Raw genomic sequence first — 19,773 nt, forward strand, 5'->3', positions numbered from 1 at the left:
GGGACATGGAAACAAATTAAATTAAAATCGATATGAACAAATTTTTATTTAAATCTAACAAACATTTTTCTATGCAATTTTTATTTGAAAGGGATGGAGAATGAAGAAGATATAAAAACAGTGCAAACAGGCAAGGAATGTTCTCAACAGAAATCAGTATTTTTCTTTTTCAGAACAAATACATTCGTAAGAATGTTCTTATCTTAAAACTTAAATCTGTCTAAACAGATTCTTATTTCCTTTAACTATATACTTTATTTATGATTTAAAACAGTTAGAACTTCAGTTCTTATAACTTTCATAAAAAATTAAAAAAAAGAAGCTTCAATTTACAAAGATTGTCTCAGGATAAAGGAGATTTTAAAGCAGTTTTGAATTTTTTTTATACATTTTAGGTTGAATTCCAAAAAAAAAAAACAATCCGAATAGAATTTTTTTCTTAAAATGAAATTAATCAAAGGAATTGTTAACAAGAATTATATATAAAATTGCATGTTCATAAAAAATAAATGATAGAATTTAACGCTCTAGAGGGGAGGCAGCTGCCCCAGGAATTAAGAAGTCTTAGAAAAAGTAAATATTATATTTTAATTTAAGGCGAAACTTCTTTTTTAGGAGACTCGTTAATTTAACTTTATATAGTCCCCGATATATGAGATGTCCAAGTTGCCAATCATAATGGCAACTGAAGTTCGAGTCTTAGGCTAGTGTAAGGATGTAGTAACCATCTAAGACGTTAGTTCTTGTAAAACCAGTTAGGTATTCAACATCTACTAAAACCTATACTAAATTGAAATAATCTTTTACAAAAACTTATATCCTTTAATTTATAATAATCATTACTATTGCCTTGAGTGAAAGAAAGAAAACATTACTCCACCGAAAAGCTTATTTTTTTTATACGACACTGAAGTGAAGTGACTGAAGAATTGATTAATCCTTTCACAATTCCTTTTGAAAGTCTACTTCCCCTGTTATCTATTGGAAAAAGAAATATAAATTATTAAAAATAGATCAGGCAAACTTAATTTATTTGGTTAAAAGAAAAAAAGTAAAGCTCCATATAATAAATCCAAACATTTAGTTTTTGGAATCGATTTAAGTTGAATGTTTTTCCCAAAGGTATTCAAAGACCTTTGTATAGTTCATGGCCCCCAAAATAAGTACATCTATTTTATAGGGTATCACAAATCTGTCAAACATGGCGAACCGAACATAGTTAAACTGCATAAATATTGCAACGGCATGACTCGACATCGGCTCTGGACATCGTCCTGGCGAACCCTTCACTCCAGTGCACTCCTCTCTAACATTTCAGCTGCTGCTGCCTGTTACTGCAGTTGACAATGTTGGGAGTTTTTTATTTTATCCTTCAAGTGGTAAGCCAGGGACAACGGAAGTCTATAGAAAACAGTTAGTCAGCTAGTCATATCCAGCGAAAGAACAAAAAAAAAGAAGGAATAAAAAACGAAAACGAACCGACAAATAAAAAATAAAAAGTGCAGTTTGCTCCTTGCTTCGCATACAAAATTTGATTTGCTTTCGTGGTGCGATTTGTAGGTTTAACTTAACTCGGCGATATAAATAGTTTTTCCTCTTTTTTTTTTTCTTTGACCAACGAGAAACTTTTCAATGGCAATTTGTATATTTTTACTACTTTTAGCTGACAGCAGCAAATGTTTTGGTTTCCGTTTGGCAGCGTCTTTTTGGTCTAATAAAATGGCATCATTTTATATGCTTAAAAGATGTCAAAATATAGGCACAAGAAATGGGCCGAAAGGCTTGCCTATTTGTTAACATTTCAAACGGTTTACTTTAGTATGATATAGTTAGGGGTTAATTTTACCTAAACTAAATGCTAATCAACTCTACAATTTGTAATTAACTTCCAAGCAACTCTTTAACTTCTTCTAGTCTCTGTGGTTAGTCACTTGACTATAATCAACAAGTTAATCAAATATTTGCTAAATAATTCAATCAGCCAATAAAAGAATGATTGGAAAGTATTTTAGCCCAAAAGAAAAAGTCATTTATTAAGAGTAAATTTTAATTTTAAGAGTAAATTTTGCAATATTTCTATTTCAATAACCAAAACCTATTTTACTTGACCCACTAATCATATTGCATCTATAAACTTTTGTTTTCTTATTGGCTTAAATTGCCAACTTTACGATGTGCGATATATTTCACCCTTTTGAATACCTTTGTGACGGTTTCTGCTGTGTCTTGCTTACAGTTTGCTTTATGATATTATATAATTTACATAGTTTACTCTCTCTCTCTCTGTCTCTTAAACCATAATTGTTTAGCCAAAGTTTTAGTTAGACAAGTTGAAAAAGAGGTGAGCCAAGTATCTTTGGTTTTCACATATACACACACAAACAGTGATAGAAAAAGAGGGGGAGGCGGAGGGAGAGAATGACAAGAATAAGTCGAGTTATGACACAACACACACTAGTTACATATAAATTTAGTAAATTTATTCATAAAAACATAGTCAAGGACAAAATCAGTTTAAACATTAGATTTCAGATTTCCTTTAAGCACATTGGAGATAAAAAAAGAAAAAAACTATTGGAGAAAAAAACTAACTTTTGGTTAAATCATATACATATAAATAAAGAAGAAATAAAAATATATAATAATTAATAGAATGCAGTCTAATATGTTTCATTTAAGAACTTGAACGGATTGGAAAGAAAACCTTCAAAGCCATTTTTTAACACAATAATGACTTCATTTTCTGATATAAGTAATTCTCACCGAACTCTTTTAGGCCAAGTTGAAACGCCAACATTTTAAACAGATTAAGCGGATTATGATTTATTACATACTTCTCAATATTTTGTTTAGACTTCAATCTTTTTTGAAGTTTATCAAGACTGAATTTTAGCCAACATGAGGAAAATAAATATAATGAATTTATAAGGGTTGAAATCTAAATCTACTTAAAATCAGGCTCTGTTGGATTTCAAAATAAATGTATTGGATCTTCCATTCTTAGCTCCCTCACAAACACTCGAATTTTGAACTTGAAATGAATTAAATATTGTATGTCAATCAGGAACTGCAATAAATATTAATTATTGTCTTACGACAGATCTTAATGAAACTTCATAAAAATAAAATAAATATTTTATCATATTGAAAATAAATCCGTTTTATATATTGAATTAATTTTTGGAATTATAAAGTTGACAAATATTTCAGAGAGATCAAATAATTAAGTGGGATAGATAACATATCAATCTATATAGAGCCGAAAAAAAACCTACATAAACTATAAAAATAAACCCAATTTTAGCCATATTTTTTTTTTTACTCCACAAACAATTTGCATTTTATCGAAACTCAGTTTAATGTAATTGCATTCGAAAGAGATATAAATTGAAATAAAAGTTAAATAGTTAATTTTTGGCCAAATTGAAGTTATTTTTATACCCTTGCAAAAAGGGTATATTAATTTTGGTCAGAAGTGTGCAACGCATAGAACGAAGCATCTCCGACCATACAAAGTATATATATTCTTGATCAGCACGACGAGACGAGTTCAACTAGCCATGTCCGTCCGTCCGTCCGTCCGTCCGTCCGTCCGTCCGTCCGTCTGGATCAACGCAAACTCCTCCTAGACCGTAAGAGCTACAGAGCTGAAATTTTGCACGTAGGCTTGTATATACTGCAGGCGTTGTATATCTCGGATTCAGCTGGATCGGACCACTGTATCATATAGCTCCCATACAAACCCCAAAGTCACGAACAGTGACTTTTCTCAATAACTTCGTTATTTTCTATGCTATTATCGTGAAACTTAATATTAGAGAGTTTACTACGCCTATAAGCGACTATGCCAAATTTGATCAAGATCGGGTGACTATATCATATAGCTCCCATACAAACGGCCAAGTCACAAACAGTGACTTTCTCAATAACTTCGTTATTTTCTGAGCTATTGTCGTGAAACTTAATATTAGAGAGTTTACTACGCCTATAAGCGACTATGCCAAATTTTATCAAGATCGGGTGACTATATCATATAGCTCCCATACAAACGGCCAAGTCACAAACAGTGACTTTCTCAATAACTTCGTTATTTTCTGAGCTATTGTCGTGAAACTTAATATTAGAGAGTTTACTACGCCTATAAGCGACTATGCCAAATTTGATCAAGATCGGGTGACTATATAATATAGCTCCCATACAAACGGCCAAGTCACGAACAGTGACTTTCTCAATACCTTCGTTATTTTCTGAGCTATTGTCGTGAAACTTAATATTAGAGAGTTTACTACGCCTATAAGCGACTATGCCAAATTTGATCAAGATCGGGTGACTATATAATATAGCTCCCATAGGAACGATTGGTCGAAAACAGTGACTTTTGTAAATAACTTCGTTACTATTAACGCGATTGCTTTTAAATTAAACATTTCTTAATTTAATATATATGTTAATGACTGTGACGAATTTGATAAAGATCGGGTGACTATATCATATAGCTCCCATAGGAACGATCGGTGGAAAACAGTGACTTTGATCAATATCTTCGTTATTTCCTATGATTGTAGGCCTTTCTTTCTCAAGCTTAAGCCTTTTTAGATAAAACGTTCTTCCACATTGATGGCTAATAGGTAAGGAAAGAGTTACCAAAAAGTTGCAAGGGTATACAAACTTTGACGCGGTCGAAGTTAGCCCCGGCCCTCTGGTTTCAATTATCATAGTCAGAAAATAAGTGCATAAATACACACACATACATACAAACATACATACGTATGAATGTATGCACACACAAATGTGAATTGTTGTAGGTAAAGTATAAACATTTTTGGGATTATATTTTCATTCTGTTTTTGTTTAATTTGCGCAACATTTTCTTAGTGTTGTTTGATGAGTAAAATTTTGAATTTGCATTTTGTGTAAGAATTTTTGGTTTGTTGTCTGGGATTTTGCATTTCCATTACACTAATTCATGTATTTTATTACACTTCCTTGCATTTCTGGTTGTTGGCTTTAAACATTTTGCTCCGCACAACAAAATAATTTATGCAACACACTGTTTAATTGCCAAGCTACTGGATGGGTGTGCCCCACACTCGCAGACGCACACACGTGTGTGGGTGTGTGGCGAATAAACTGAGCTGCAACAGTTTCTAAATGCTAGCTTGCATATCTTCCAGTTGAGTAATAAGATTATTAGTTCCACTCTAAGGCACAAACACAAACGTATTATAAATCCTAAAACCCCAGTAGTGGAATGCTCTTTCTCTTCAACTTCTTTAGCCCCTTCTTCTGACTTTTCTCTCCATCCATCCCTTTCTCTTTCTCACCTAGTCCCAGCTGTGAATTGTAACAAAATTTAAAGCGAATTTACATATACTTTTAACGATTAACTTAAGCTTAATTCTTTGACATTGAAATTGATATCCAAGCACATGAATTCAATAATGAGAAAATCTGTTTCAGCGTACACTTAAAAGTTTTTGAATTTGATAATTAAGTAAATTATGGAAAAATAAATTTATGCTAATTTCTAAACATAAGTTTTTGTATTTCTTATTTGGCATATACTCTTCAAATGTCAACGTAAAGCACCATTTGATAAATTAAATTAAGAATATCTAATACCCTTTAACGGAACCACTTATGTTATAACTATGGTAAGAGTAAATCAATTAAAATTATTGAGCTGGACTGCCTCTTTGTACATTTGTTTGCAGTAAAAGAGGACGCTTTTCTACTCCTCTAGGGATACTTGGATATTGCCACTCAAAATTACATCCTACAAAATTAAAAACTTCTACCTTTTCAATTAGTTTCTGTGAAAAATGTTTCAAATTAAGATTAAATATTGGAAAACGTTTACTCAACTCTTGTCCTTGAATGCATGGAAGTTTCAATTCATGGGCCTGATGATGTTAATTTTGAATCATATATTGTAGATTTTCAATATTTTTCTTAAGCTGGTCCTGATCAGCACAAAGTTGAGATAATCTAGACGAATGCTCCGCAGATTGTTTTACCAATGTTTTAAGATCGTATTTTTCAATATTTTTCTTAACATGATCAGGATCAGCAAAGAGTTGAGAAAACTGTAGTGAATGCTCAGCAGATTGTTTTAATAAAGTTTTTAGATCGTTGTGAGTGCTAGTCAATTCCTTTTCAATTTGATTCTTGTCACTTAAAACTTGTTCTAATTTCGGATCAATCGGGAAATGTTTGAGGTCATGATTTACTGAACTAAGTTCAGCTTTTGCATCCGAATGACATTCATTTGTTTCGTCTGCCTCAATAAATGTTTCAGTATCAGATAGTTCAAAAATCTTGGACATATTTCCAACTAAACCAAAATCCACTAGAAATTCAATTATATCTATAGTAGAGTTTAATCCATGCCGGGTTCCTGGCATCTTAAGGTAGGATTGACTAACTTTGTATGGATATTTGAGCCTTTTTAGGGCCTTGACCGTTTCACTTACATAGTTGGACTTATCCAATGTAAAATCTCTTGCAATGGCTCCACTCCAAGGAAGCGTGTGATTCAATATCTTTAGGAAATCCACTATGGTGAGTTGACGTAATTTGGATTCTGTTATATTCTGTAATCCACGCACTTGTTGGAGCTGTGATGCCAAATGTTTGATTTTATTGGTCATCACAGGTTCTGGTCCATCTGGAGTTTGTGTAAAAGACAATGCCCGCCTGCTTATTGAAATTCCTGAATTTGGAGTTCGATTAGCTGATACTGTAGAAGTAATTTTAGTTGCAGAAGCTGATCGTCTACCAAGTTCATATTGTCGTTGCCGCTCGAGCAGCTCCTTAGTTCGTATCGGATAGTAAGCAGTGTATGCATATGGAGCGTTAGCTAATGTGGGTGTTGATTCAACTGCATCCGTTGATGTTTTGGCTTCCACAGTTTTCCTTAGAATTTTAGAGGCTGAAGTAGATGTTCGTCTATTTAGTTCTTCCTGTTGCTGCCTTTCTAGCAGTTCTCTAGTGCGTAGTGGGCGAGGCTCTGTGCGGGGCATCGCGTTAGAAGTAATCACTATGGTTGGATTTCTACATATAAGATTTTCAAGTTATAGACTCAATATATTCATGGATGTAAGTGGCATACCGTTCATTGTTTATTGGGGTTTTTACCAAATTCGGCACTCGTTTTGCTGATGTTTTAGAACAAGTTTTAGTTGCAAAAGCGGATCGTCTAACAAGTTCTTCCTGTCGTTGTCGCTCGACTAGCTCCTTAGTTCGTATCGGATAGTAAGCAATGTTTGAATAGGATGCATCAACTGCTTCCATTGATGTTTTGGCTTTCATTGGTCCCTGTAGAATTTTAGAAGCGGAAATAGATGTTCGTCTATTTAGTTCCTCTTGTTTTTGCCTTTCTAGTAGTTCTCTAGTGCGCAGTGGGCGGGGTTCCGTGCGCGGTATCATATCAGGAGTAATCATTATGGTTGGATATCTTCGTGAAAGATTTGTTAGTTATACATTTAATATATTAATGGAAGTGACGTACCGATCATGGGTTATTGGAGTTTTTGGTAATTCGAGTAAAAGTTCTTCGGTTCTTTTAGGCTGAATGTCCATAATTTTGAACAAAAAATTTTCGAAACTTTGTTTACAAACAATAATAATCGATATGCCAACGATAGGCGTGGATTGTCGATCGATTATTCATCGATTGCTTGTAAGATGCTATCGATTGTTTAGCATTCATCATAGGGCGCTCAAATTTTATATATGTGACTGCGGCTCAACGTTCAAAAGACCATCAAAATATTTTACTTAATATTTGCAAAAACTTTCTTTGTTGTATTTTTTAAATTAAACCCTTTTTTATCCTGTCCGATATTATTTTTATCCAGAACGATAGTTAACATTTGTTTCATCTCTATCAAACAGTGTTGGTTAATTTTGGCGCTCAAGTAACTGTTAACTTCAAATATTTATTTGAAAAAAGGTGTTTATATAAATTTGCTAGAATTTAATGAAGCTCTCTCTCTCTCTGTTTTCGTAATTCTCTGTATTTTTAAAAGACGTTGTTGCGAGGTTCACTAAAACTCATAAATCATAAATGAAAGTGAAAATTGTTTGCAGCAAAACGAAGGCAGAAAGTCGAAACGAAAGTCCCCAAGCATGAAAAGCACACGCTGTGAGCTTGTATCCCAGTTCCAAGCCGACCACGCCCATAATGGGGCGCATAATTACAAAACAATGGAGCAACATTGGGGAATGCAGAAGGCAGCAAATGGAAACTAACAAAATACGCCAGGAACAGGTACAACACAAAACAACCTGTAATCCCGTTAAAAGGTCCTTGTTGCTGTTTTTATTGTGACTGCTGCGTTTTTGCAATTTAACCGCAATAAATAATAAAGCAGCTTGTTAAAAATTCCACCCAGGTGGGAAAAATGTATAGTTTAGATATGACCACCTGCTGATGTAATGATGATGTTGGAGGTGGCATCATTTGCAGAATTGTGGCTAGCTTCTATACTATTGGCCTAGAACTCCCCATTGGTCGTTTGGGTTAACCGTGTTGATTTATGCATATTTTAACTAAATTTTAATTGTAACTTATTAAATATTTACAACTCTTTGGTCAAAACTGCGTTGAGTATAATCAGTTTATTTGCTGCAGATATTAATCTCTAAATATGTATGAACATGTTCGTAATAACGATTTGAAATTAAAGCAAAACATTCGATCGTAAAAGTAAATAATATAAATGAATATTAAGTAGTTATAGATAATTATGGTGACACAATATCTTGACTATATCCTGACCTGGAGCCTCATAGGGACAATCATAATACTGAATGTCGGCCAGACAAAGAATTATGGGAAATTCGCGATCATTTTTTTTGTAGTAACATGGAATTTTTACAATTAGGTCGTCCACTAATTTTCGAGTTATGTTTGGAGAAAATCGAAGATCCAGCTCCTTCAACTTCGGGCATTCAAGTACCAGGCGCAAAATATTATAATCACTAAAATAACCCCTATCAAAATTGATCCTCTCCAGTTTTTTTAGATTGGTAAATGCCTCGACGACATCATCATCAACGTCAGTCACGTTATAAAGCCAAAGAGTCTTCAATCCAGTTAACTTTGCTATTTGCAGAAGCATTTGTTTATTAATACGGTTGGCATCATCAATTTTTAATTCTTCCAATTGTTGGGATTTAAAAATTGCAAGCTGATCGAAAAGTCCTGTATTAATAAATATCTCTGGCATTTCGTTGGCTATGTGAATTTTCTTTAGATTAGGTAATTCGGCTATATCTTCGCATTGGTCATAAGTGGAAATTGACAAAACTTGAAGTGAAAGGCAACGGTTTGGTTTTACTAGATTATTGTAAAAATTTCGATCATTGGTCTTGGGATCGACACCGGCAATGCTGAGATTCAATAGTTTGGTCAAAGACTCGCACATCTGAATAATAGGGTCTGGCTGAATTTTAAAACAAAACGACAGATTCAGGCTCTCAATTGAGATGGGCAGCTTCTCCAGATTAAGGCCACTGAGAGAGTTATTGAAGGCAAGGTTAAGTGTTTTGAGATTTTTTAAGTCTTTCAAAGCTAACAAACTCTCATCCGCCAGACGACAATGATCTAACATCAGTTCCTCCAACTTATTGGTACTGGAAAATATTTTCGTCAAATTGTCCTTTGTCAACTTGGCACCCGAAAGGTTCAATGACTTCAAGTTGATTAAATTTCCTCCAAAACATTTTAACAAGGGGCCTTTAAATATAGACCTTTGCCTCAAAGAACCATTTAAATGCTGGACATTTGGCCCGAGTATGTGAAAAAATTCTCGAATATACCAATGGGACCTGTTCTCAAACATTTGGTAATCGACCGTTTTATATTTGCATCGTGTAGCTAATTGATATATAGAGCGAAAACGCTGGCAAACACGTTGAAAGAACAATTGATCTGCCAATGGAAGGAAATCAATAATCATTAATAGGCAATCATCAGGTATCTTTAAAATATACGCCTCCCCTGACTCATCGCCGGCAGTTGTGGGCTCTGAAGCCCCATAGATCTCCGGTTGCTGCCAAGTGTGGGCCGACAGGACATTGATTTTGTGGCCATTCACTCGATGAGAACTATTTTTTAAAGCTCTGGCTGCGCCGATCACATTTGCAAATAGAACAAATCCCATTCGCATTGAAGGTTGTTTTACTTTGTAAAAGATCTGAACACTTTGGACACCCCCAAAGGTATTAAAATGTTTAACTAACGTATCCTTCTTTAGATCTTTCGGGATGTTGGAAAGAAATAACTTTTGGACTGGAATATTGTCTTCGGTGTAGCACAATCCTTTTCTTTTATAGTGGGTTTTGACTGCAATGGGATTTCCAAGGAGATTATGGTGGTTTGCTCCAAATATATAATTTTAAATAATCAACTCACGTGAACAACCATAAAAGCTATCAAAATCATCCATTATTAAATTGTCTTTGAATAAGCCGCAGTTTTCTTAGATATATGTACTTTGTTACTGAACTCTAGATAACAGGCAATTTAAAATGATTTATGCGCAATTGACAGGAATTGAAATGACTGCTTATACATTACGTATAACTGAGCACCTACTTTGAACAGGTGGACGCAAAACGCTTTAAAAGATTGATGGAATCCATATATCCAGTACTTAAGGAACTTTACTGACCGATTCAATGCATCTTTTAACAGAATAACGCTGCGATTCATAATGCTTGAATAGTAAAGTCAGTTGTCTCGACTCAAATTTTGAATGGCTGGCTTACAGAAGAAGTATTTGAAAGATGAAATGAATACCACAATAAGGAAGCAAGGAGGAAGATTTTGCTTAGCTTTCTTGCATCATTCTATGAAGGACCAGATAGAGGTCAATAAGATGCAAAGCATGGCAAAACTGTGGGAATTTTAAGGAGTTGCTTTTGTATCACTTTTCAGATTCGATTATAATTATAATTATAAATTTTACTTGCTGTATTTTGTTGTAAACCCGGTTTATACAGTTTATATATATTTTAACATGAAGTAATTGCGTATAAAATTCATTTATATTGTTTGCAATGGAACAATATTAATAATGTGACTGGGGAGACTTATAATATTCTGTAATTGTCTTGTTTTTGATTCTAGTTTATTAGATTGGTTACCAAATTCTAATAAATTATCGATATCTAAAATGATTAATCGCATATTTTGCATATCACTAAATAATTTTTGCATTTATTTTATTATAATACATTACACATTGCTTTAAACTAAATAAAATCTATATATACATATACATGTACGTGTATATATATATATATTTATATATAATCGTATAACCAACTCTATATACGCATATGCCACTTATCTGCTCTTTACACAACTTTTTCGTTACTCAAAATTGCCTTTAGTTAAATAGTTACGCGAATTGCCATAATCTCGATCTCTACAATTGTTTTTGCTTATATAGTTTTACATATTTATTTTTTTTTGTTTTCTTTTGTGTAACAACAATTATTGCTATATTGAATTTATTATTATTGATTTATGTAAGTGTATTGTTTGCGTGCCTTGCTTCGTTTTCATTTTTTCCATTTTACTTTCGTTTAAAATCTAATATATATTTTGTTTTTTTGTGTGTTTTTGCGGTGTATCAAGTTTTCACGATATTTTGTAAGTGTTTTGTGTCTTTGTGTGGGTGTATTTGTTCTAAATATATTTAAAATATATAGTTTCTTTAACTTTTTGAACAGTTTAAAACAGTTTTACTTGATCGAGTTTAGAATTGTTAGTTGCAGACTATCAAATAGAAAAAAATGTGATTTCCCTTTTTTGTTTTCTTTTTAACAATTTGAATTATATACAATAAAACTTTTCCTGTTTGATTTCTGTTGGATATAATTTATAAAAAGAAAAAGCCAAACTAGAGTGTTTTGTTTTAAGAAATCGTTGAACGCCAAGTAGCAGCAGCAAATATGATTTTGGGACACAGTAGGATAATATAACCGAAAGATTAATGTATACAATTCTCAAACTATATATATATAGTTCTTTTGTTTAGGTGGTAGCGAACATAGGAATACATAAGTAATACATATGTAATAATTGAATAACAGTAACATGAACGACAACGACGACGATGGGAAAGGGCAGGGGGTAGGGGACGGGACGGTACAGGACGGGAAGGGAGTGTACGTTATCAATTGGAATTAAACATTAATCAACAAACCGACCACAAATCGACTGCCACTCATTCTTGGCAGAATCCCTCAGTCTCCTCAATGGCAAATGTCAGTTTTTCCACCAGCTGATCGTAGCTCTTATAAGGCGGTAAGTCCAAACGATTGAAACATGTATGCGAGCGCGGCAGCCATGTCTCTTTGCCCACCTTTTCAATGCAAAACCGTTGCGGACCATTCGATCCCATCAGTTCGGCAAAACCGCCAACAGGAACACGACAAGTGCCAGTCACAAATTGCAAAAGTCGTGCCCTTTTTTCATTGTCCGTTTCGCGTACAAACTAAAATATAAATATAGTTTGAGAGCCACTACTAATTAAGATAACAAAACGGATGAACTTACCTGCCAGAACCAGACAACCTGCTTGGAGTTGCGATTATAGTGTCTGTAGATGGTATTACGTTGCCAATCTTCAACATCTACATCCTGCATTCCACAAAGAATCAACTCCAACTCTCGTTCATCAAAGTACTTGAGCCACTCGAGTGGGACGACTTCATTGAAACCCTCCAAAAAGGTTTTCGTCTGCTGTTCAATACCTCTGAGGAATTCAAACAAATAAAAATAAGAGAACTGTAATAAAAAATCAAAGAGTACAATAATATTTCACTTGGTTTACCGTGTCATTCGCCATTCGGTCATAAGTGTTATATATTCCTCTTTGTTCTCCTCCGTAACACGTTCCTTTTCGCCGTTCTCTTTAAGTTCGTGATGGATTATTTGTCCCAACACTTCGAAATCGACGCTGAACCACAACTCGAGGCCACACTCATCGATGTTGTTGTCCTTAACCCAGATTAGGGAGTTATAAAATTCCGGGTCAATGGTTTCGATGTCTTTGATAGTTAGTTTTTTGTTCAACATTCGTTTGTAGAAGGGCATGGTAAAGCCGCTATAGATAAATCGGCCATGATACAGGGCCATGGCAATGAATCGACCAATAAATTTAAAGTATTGCAAATGATCCGGATTCACATAGGAGGCGGGATTGATTTGCAAGCTATAATTATTCTTATTGGCATACTCGAAGAGGCAATACATGGGATTGAGCACCTCGTGGGAGAGTAAAAAGAACCATTCCCTGGAAACACCGCCATAATCCAGACCCTCTTCCCCACGGAAAATAATGTACAGGCGACGCCGCAGCTCGTAGGCCGGCAAGCGCATAATCTGGTGATAGGAATCCTCAAAGAGCGTTTGACGTGTCACAGTGATCTTGATATGCGATGGCAATGCATTGCTCTGGCACAGGTAACGGAATTGCGAGAGTTTCCAACGGAAACTTCTCTCATAAGCGCGCGGCACACCATACACACCCTTGGCTCCCTTGGGTGCTCCTGGACGGGGATCATCGAATGTAGTGCGTCTAGTATTGTGATCCACAAAGAAACGTTCACCGGCAGCCGTATAACGAATCTCCCAGCCAGGCGGCAATGGTCCCTCATTAATGAGGCTCACCTCTTGACCCTGTGTGCGGGGATCCTCCCATTGAGTGGTTCGATTTTTATGATTCACGAAATACACTCGATTGTCCGATTGCACTTTCTTCTCCCAGCCATCGGGCAGAGCGCCCAAGGCGTCTTCATCATCCTGTGTAACCTGGGCGGTAACTGCAGTGGGTTGTTGCTGTTGCTGGGAGTACAGGAACCGCTGATTGCCCTGGGCCACAACATGTGCCCGTTGACCCTGCCAATGCTGGAAGTGCATTAGTCGTTCGCTATTGGGCCTCTGCCAAGTGGTTTTCCTTGTATTGTGATCCACATAGTAGACCCGACCGCGTCCGTCCTTACGTATTTCCCAACCGGGTGGCAGGGGTGTCGGTTTCTCCCAGTAAGTGGATCGTGTGTTATGATCCACATAGTAACGCCGCCCATATTGATCCAATCGTATCTCCCAGCCAGCAGGTAATGGCTCATCATCAGCCGGTTGTGGTTGCAGCTGAGGATCCGAGGTTTGACTTACTGGGAGCACAGCTCCACCGGGTTGTGCCTCGCCCATTCCCACGGCCACTCCTCCTCCAACTCCTGCTGTCATTACATTAGGCATATAAACCGCAGCTGGTGTTACATTATCCGCTGTTTGAACAACTCCATTGGCATACATCTGGGTCAAAGGAGGTCTGCCATTGTGATTGGCCTGAATTGGTGCCGGCAACGGTGGCTGCTGCTGGGGATACGAAGCAGTTGCTGTCCCACTGCCATTAACCATTCTCAAGGACGGCTGCTGCTGCTGTTGCTGCTCCCAAATGGGCGCCGCTCCACTTCGTCGTGCATCAACTGTTCCATTGGGCACCGGTGAACGATTCGTTGAGGCTGGCATCTCGCCTTCTCTATTGCTATTGGAACGCAAACGCATTCTGGCCCTTACGCCGCCGGAAATCATACAACTACGCCCAGCGGCTGCTGCATCACTAATTACAGGATTCACTGCTTGAATGGCATTGCCATTCTGTTGCTGCGGCTGTAGCTGCACCTTGCTCATATCCAGCTTGAGACCATTCAGGATGGCCACAAGTTCACCACTTTTTGTTTGTCTATTATCCTGGGACTTGGAGGTCACAAAGAGGTCAATTGTCAGCTCTAAGAACTCACAACGCCCATTATAATGCTGTAGAATGTGAGCCAAATGAATAATTCGTTCACCCAGCATGGCATCTTTGCGAAAACTTGAATGGTCGAGCACTTTGAAATGAAGCGTCGAATTGGGAGTGATCTGTGGAGAGCAAAAATAAAGATTTAAGCAGAGAGTAAGGAACAAAATCTCACACACTTACCAGAACAGTGAACTCTTCATTCCATTTGGGTAAATAACTATTCTTGACCAAATCCGTTTTACGTTTACTTTTGCTATCGATCAATAATTCCACATATGGATTTGGTTTTAGGAATCCATTATTACGTAGTGATGCCTCCTCAACTAAAAGTAAAGTAAACGATTATGACGAGAGGGCAAAATTCGTAAATTACACCATTAACTCACTTGTCACGCTTAATTGATGATATCCTTGATTGCCACTCCCATTCCCGCTGCTGCTGCTGCCGCTGGCCACGCCTGCTGCGGTGGCCCCAGCATTTGATGTTGTTGTCGTATTCGTACTACTATCGGCAGCGGCACGAATTACTGTTTGTCCGGAGGCATCAATGCCACCGGAAGCTGCACCTGCTGGCAGCCCATTTCCATCGGCCATTTAAGCGTTTCTATATATCGGTCCTCTCTGACCCCTGGCCCTATTCTTTCCTGTTTCCTCTTCTTATATACTCCACTATATATATTTTTCTTATATTCCTCCTTTGCAGCTGCTCCCCAATATTTTTTTGTGTGAATACTACTGAAAAAAAATTACAAAGAAGTCAAATAAGCTAATTAAGAAGAAGAAATATAAAACTTATCAAAAGTCAAATTACGATAAGATTGTCATGGCAAAAAATAAAACAGAGAGCACCAACCAACCATTGAGAGAGAACGAGTCTAACAACAAACGAGGGATTCATAATCTACTAGGTTTTCGTATCGCCAGGTAAAGTAATACCTCCCCATTTTAAAAAAAAATCTTTAGTAGAAGACTTTATTGACTCGAGTTTACCGTCATAATATTTCTTATATTTTATAGAAGTAAGCCTAATTTAAGCATAAAGAAATTGCGAATTTTTGGAGCTTGGCACGCGTTTCCTGTCCACGAGTTTGCTCTCGAACGTATAATCTAAGCTTAGCTTTCTAAAAAGTAAATTATCATTTTAATTTTACATGATAAGAAAAATTTGCACAAATTTAGAAGATTAAGAAACAGAATGCTTCTCGTTTCTAAAAGAGTAGACATCTCTCTGAAAACTGTTCGAGATGTTTTGGTATCTCAATAGACATGGATGGAGAGAGCCTAAGCTCATTGGTAGTGTAAATAAAGTCAAGGAACTTTCTACATAGCCCGGTCTTACCAAGACATTCGCATGAGTTTAGTACGCAACATGTAAATTACTTTTGAGCCTTCTGAGCCTACTCCAAACACTGTCAATATATTTTCTTTAATTACAATTACTTTCAATTTAAAAGTCAGAGGGAACCCATATGCACCAAATTTAAATATATAAATGAAGGATTTAAATCTATATTTTATATACCAAAAGTAATTGTAATTAAGCCCTATGTTATTTGCTTAATATTGCTTTTATAAGGAATTTCAAATAATATAATAGTAATTACTAGCTTCATATTCATCAATTTAAGTTTTCTAATCCATTTAACAAAAAAATAGCAATTTGTGTAAAGAGATAAGATATAGTTAGATTTGGCATGATATGTACATTAATGCTGATTGGTACAGTGAACTCTCTCTAGTTCCCCCCGCCGGTGGCTGTCCGCTCACGAGAGCATTCACTGTACATAGAAAATAGTATCATTTCATTTGTATTAAGTTCTCTAAAATCATTAAGATTTATGTACCATTAATTTGCAATATTTATCGTTCTTAGTATTAGTAATTCTTGTCAACCAAAAACTCAAATAAATAGCTTTTTTTTCCTCTTTTTGCTTTGAAGTTAATAATTTTCCACACATATTTTTGGTGAGTGTGCAGAGTGTATAATTTCATTTTTTTTTTTTTTTTTATAGCACACACACACAGTTCCAACCCATTGATTGTATAATAATAATCGCCGGCAAAATGCGACTGACTGACTCATCAGTTATACTATAGTATATAGTATATTACCCTACATACAATTTCAAATGTTGAATGACTATTGCAATATATTCATATGTATGTATATAAATATTTTGTAAATTGAATGCCATTACGATTTCTTCTTCAATTGTTTAAATTTTAGTTTGTAATTGTTTGAAATTGATTTTTTCCACTATTATTATTATTATTAGCACGTGAATTGTTGATTGTTACGTAGGATTGGGGAACGGGTTGTGGTTGGGGTATGATGGCCAAGACTTTGTTGGGCAAGTGCAAAATTTGTATTATTGATTCATTTTGACCACGTCGACAACTGTGATTAGCGTCATATAAAAACTCGAGGTGATTTTAGTTAGGGTTTTTTTCTTTTGTTTCACATAAAACATCAACTAAATTGTAAAATTAAATAGAGCATTTCTTTTCTTTCTACATCTCTTTTCATGAGAATATACATATAATATATACTATAGAACAAGGGTATAGAGCAAGTGGGAAATAAATAGTTGATATATTGAATATTTTTAGTCAAACAATTGCATGTTTTTTTGCAGGGGATCGGACTAATTTCGATATGTCATGCAATCTTATTACATTTTCTATCACAGCTAGATATATATCCATATATCCAACTAATTTTGTAAAAATTCACTAGATTTAACTTCAACGGAAGATAAAATAAGCCGTTTATTTATATTTTCAATTAATAATTTCTAAAAATATCTTAGCCCCGAGGCACCTTAGTCTCTAAGTTCGGTCCTGTTTTACAACTGCTAATTAACATATTTGCCAATAATTATTAATACATTTAGGTAAAGTTATTTTCGGGACCAATCATGGCAGCTATTTTAGGGAGAATGAATATAGTTGGCTTATCAGTCTGAATCCGTCAATCAATATGTTTAATGACTTTAAAATATAGGGACATATTATACCTAATGTCGGATCTGTTTGTAGATTTTTGGGGTGAAATCGTTTATTTAAGGATTGAAAATAGTCTTGGATATCGAAATTGATGTATTTTGGATTGTAATTTGGTTAAGTTTTCCCCCGAGCTTTGGCACTGTCCGTGAACAATTCCCGCAGGCGGACAAGAATACTTCTATCGTGGCTGTTCGCCCACAGAAGCATTCACTGTATTGTCACAGCCAAGTATTGCCCTGGCTATGCGGACTCAGCATAAAGGCAAAGAATGATAAAGAATATCATGAACTCAGCTTGATATTCAATGAAACTCATTCGTTAGTTTAAAAATGGTCAAAAATATATGCCATAAAGTTGCTATGGCACTTTGATTTTGATTTTTAGTTTTGGTGGTTTGTTCTTTTACTTTGCTATGATGTTTTACTTTAGCTGATGACCTTTATCTATAGAAAGCAATTAATAAATGCTTATATTATCAGCACGGGAAACAATGAATATATATCTATGGCTGTATGGATGTGTATGACCATTGCAACAAAGAGAACGAGGGTGAACAGAGGAAAGTGAACCTTATCAGAGGAAAGCAAAAAAAAAAAAAAACAAACGCAGAATGTAATCAGCGAGGCGAGACGGGGACAGACAACAGCTGTCGACTGGGTGGTGGACAGTGAGTGAGAAGCAAGAGGGGGGCGGAGAAGTACGACTGGTCGAGTCACCTGAAGAACTAGTCCTACTTCGATATGTACATATGAAATGAACCTAAAAAACAAAAATATACCTATATAGACACGTACTAACTCTCACTCACTCCTCGCTTCCCCTGACCCGTCATCATATACCACAATTGTATGTGTGTCACTTCATTTGGTTGGTAATTGAGGCAAAGGTCGCGGCAAAAGACAACTCTGACTGTGTGGTGGGGGTAGGGGGAGCACCAAAGTTTTCTTTCTCTTTCATTCTAACCAAGTTGCCCTCCCCACAACACACATTCCAATGCACTTAGTGGGTGCTTCTTTTTAATTTTTTTGCATGCCCGCAAACAATTCTCTGTAATTACTTAGTTTCTCAGGTGTCGCACTTTTAGTTTATGTATATATTATTATATCCTCCTTCTCTTCCTTATACTTCGTCGTTTTCACTATTCCTTTCGCTTCTACCTGCTATAATTCGATATGCGTGTGTGTGTTTTGTTTTTTTCAAGTCTGTGTGTGAGTGCGTGTTGGTGTGTTGATGAAATTCCTTGCTCTTTACCATAATATTCACATTATGCAGAGTATTTACACTTATTTCATAATACACTTGGATTTGAAATTTACCAAATTAACAATAGATTTGTTTGCTATTTTAATTGTTTATTTGTTTTTGTTACTGCTACTTGGGCTCGACTTAGTGCTGGAAGCAACATCGATGTTTCTTTTTCCCCGATTTCGATGTATCGGTTTTTCCAATCACGACTATATAAAAGCAACCAAATCACTGAACTCACTTTGTTTCCAATATTTTTATATTAATAATTAACTAATGACAAACTAAAACCACGAAAAACGAAATAAATTCTTTTAATTGTAATTTCTTTGGTTTTAGAGTGACCGTAAATTTATTCGATAAATTTTTCTTTTACCAAATCGAAGTAGCCCAATCAGCATTTTTGTGCTAGTCTTGATACCGGAGAAGGTCCATAGGAATAGACTTAACTCCACTGTGCCTTTTTTTGGGATCAATAAAAAATTAAAATTAAATTAAAAACTAAAATCTAAATCCGAATGGAAAAGTAAATTAATAAAATTTATATATTTCAGAAAATTAGCCCACTATTACTTAAAATGGAAATAGTGGCAAAGTTATCGATAAGCAATTGGTTGAAAATATGAAAAATAAGGGTATCATGCCGCAAAACAAAAAATACCAAAAACCCGTTAAGCTTTAAAGATAAGTAAAGTTA

The 19,773-nt window shown here is 35.4% G+C and overlaps 3 protein-coding genes across 9 annotated transcripts; all 3 read right to left on the reverse strand.

Moving 5' to 3' along the window:
• Positions 1-4,629: 4,629 nt before the first annotated feature.
• Kebab (Kinetochore and EB1 associated basic protein) lies at positions 4,630-7,649 on the reverse strand. 2 transcript variants are annotated; one of them, XM_068295338.1, is made up of 4 exons: positions 7,511-7,649; positions 7,112-7,456; positions 6,779-7,053; positions 4,630-6,712 (listed from the first exon to the last, which is right to left on the reverse strand). In XM_068295338.1, exons 1-4 carry the CDS (start codon positions 7,579-7,581, stop codon positions 5,913-5,915), a joined length of 1,491 nt encoding a protein of 496 aa, XP_068151439.1. In that variant the 5' UTR covers positions 7,582-7,649; the 3' UTR covers positions 4,630-5,912. The 2 variants fall into 2 exon arrangements, with proteins under 2 accessions (XP_068151439.1, XP_068151438.1); XM_068295337.1 differs by having other exon boundaries at positions 4,635-7,053.
• Positions 7,650-8,611: 962 nt separating this feature from the next.
• Positions 8,612-10,550, reverse strand: LOC137581153 (S-phase kinase-associated protein 2-like). The gene is made up of 2 exons (XM_068295333.1): positions 10,421-10,550; positions 8,612-10,351 (listed from the first exon to the last, which is right to left on the reverse strand). The coding sequence occupies exons 1-2, from the start codon at positions 10,452-10,454 to the stop codon at positions 8,739-8,741; spliced, it is 1,647 nt and encodes a 548-aa protein (XP_068151434.1). The 5' UTR covers positions 10,455-10,550; the 3' UTR covers positions 8,612-8,738.
• A 648-nt stretch (positions 10,551-11,198) lies between these two features.
• On the reverse strand, positions 11,199-19,434 carry Su(dx) (Suppressor of deltex). 6 transcript variants are annotated; one of them, XM_068294612.1, is made up of 6 exons: positions 19,318-19,434; positions 15,212-15,560; positions 15,006-15,148; positions 12,852-14,944; positions 12,575-12,773; positions 11,199-12,512 (listed from the first exon to the last, which is right to left on the reverse strand). In XM_068294612.1, the coding sequence occupies exons 2-6, from the start codon at positions 15,417-15,419 to the stop codon at positions 12,243-12,245; spliced, it is 2,913 nt and encodes a 970-aa protein (XP_068150713.1). In that variant the 5' UTR covers positions 15,420-15,560; positions 19,318-19,434; the 3' UTR covers positions 11,199-12,242. The 6 variants fall into 6 exon arrangements, with proteins under 6 accessions (XP_068150713.1, XP_068150715.1, XP_068150710.1 ...); XM_068294614.1 differs by having other exon boundaries at positions 15,212-15,557; positions 19,318-19,429; XM_068294609.1 differs by lacking the exon at positions 19,318-19,434 and adding an exon at positions 19,148-19,300 and having other exon boundaries at positions 15,212-15,557.
• Positions 19,435-19,773: the final 339 nt, after the last annotated feature.

Source organism: Drosophila tropicalis, unplaced genomic scaffold (genome assembly GCF_018151085.1).
Source record: "Drosophila tropicalis isolate 14030-0801.00 unplaced genomic scaffold, ASM1815108v1 contig_845, whole genome shotgun sequence".
NCBI classification, from domain to species: Eukaryota; Metazoa; Arthropoda; class Insecta; order Diptera; family Drosophilidae; genus Drosophila; species Drosophila tropicalis.

Excerpts from the sequence above, each read along its gene's own strand:
- Kebab (XM_068295337.1), bottom strand. The coding sequence starts at position 7,581 with ATGGACATTCAGCCTAAAAGAACCGAAGAACTTTTACTCGAATTACCA. Across the intron at positions 7,457-7,510 it reads ACTCCAATAACCCATGATCG|ATATCCAACCATAATGATTA; the intron begins GTACGTCACTTC and ends TCTTTCACGAAG. Across the intron at positions 7,054-7,111 it reads ACCCCAATAAACAATGAACG|AAATCCAACCATAGTGATTA; the intron begins GTATGCCACTTA and ends TCTTATATGTAG.
- LOC137581153 (XM_068295333.1), bottom strand. The coding sequence starts at position 10,454 with ATGGATGATTTTGATAGCTTTTATGGTTGTTCAC. Across the intron at positions 10,352-10,420 it reads TAGCTTTTATGGTTGTTCAC|TCAAAACCCACTATAAAAGA; the intron begins GTGAGTTGATTA and ends ATCCCATTGCAG.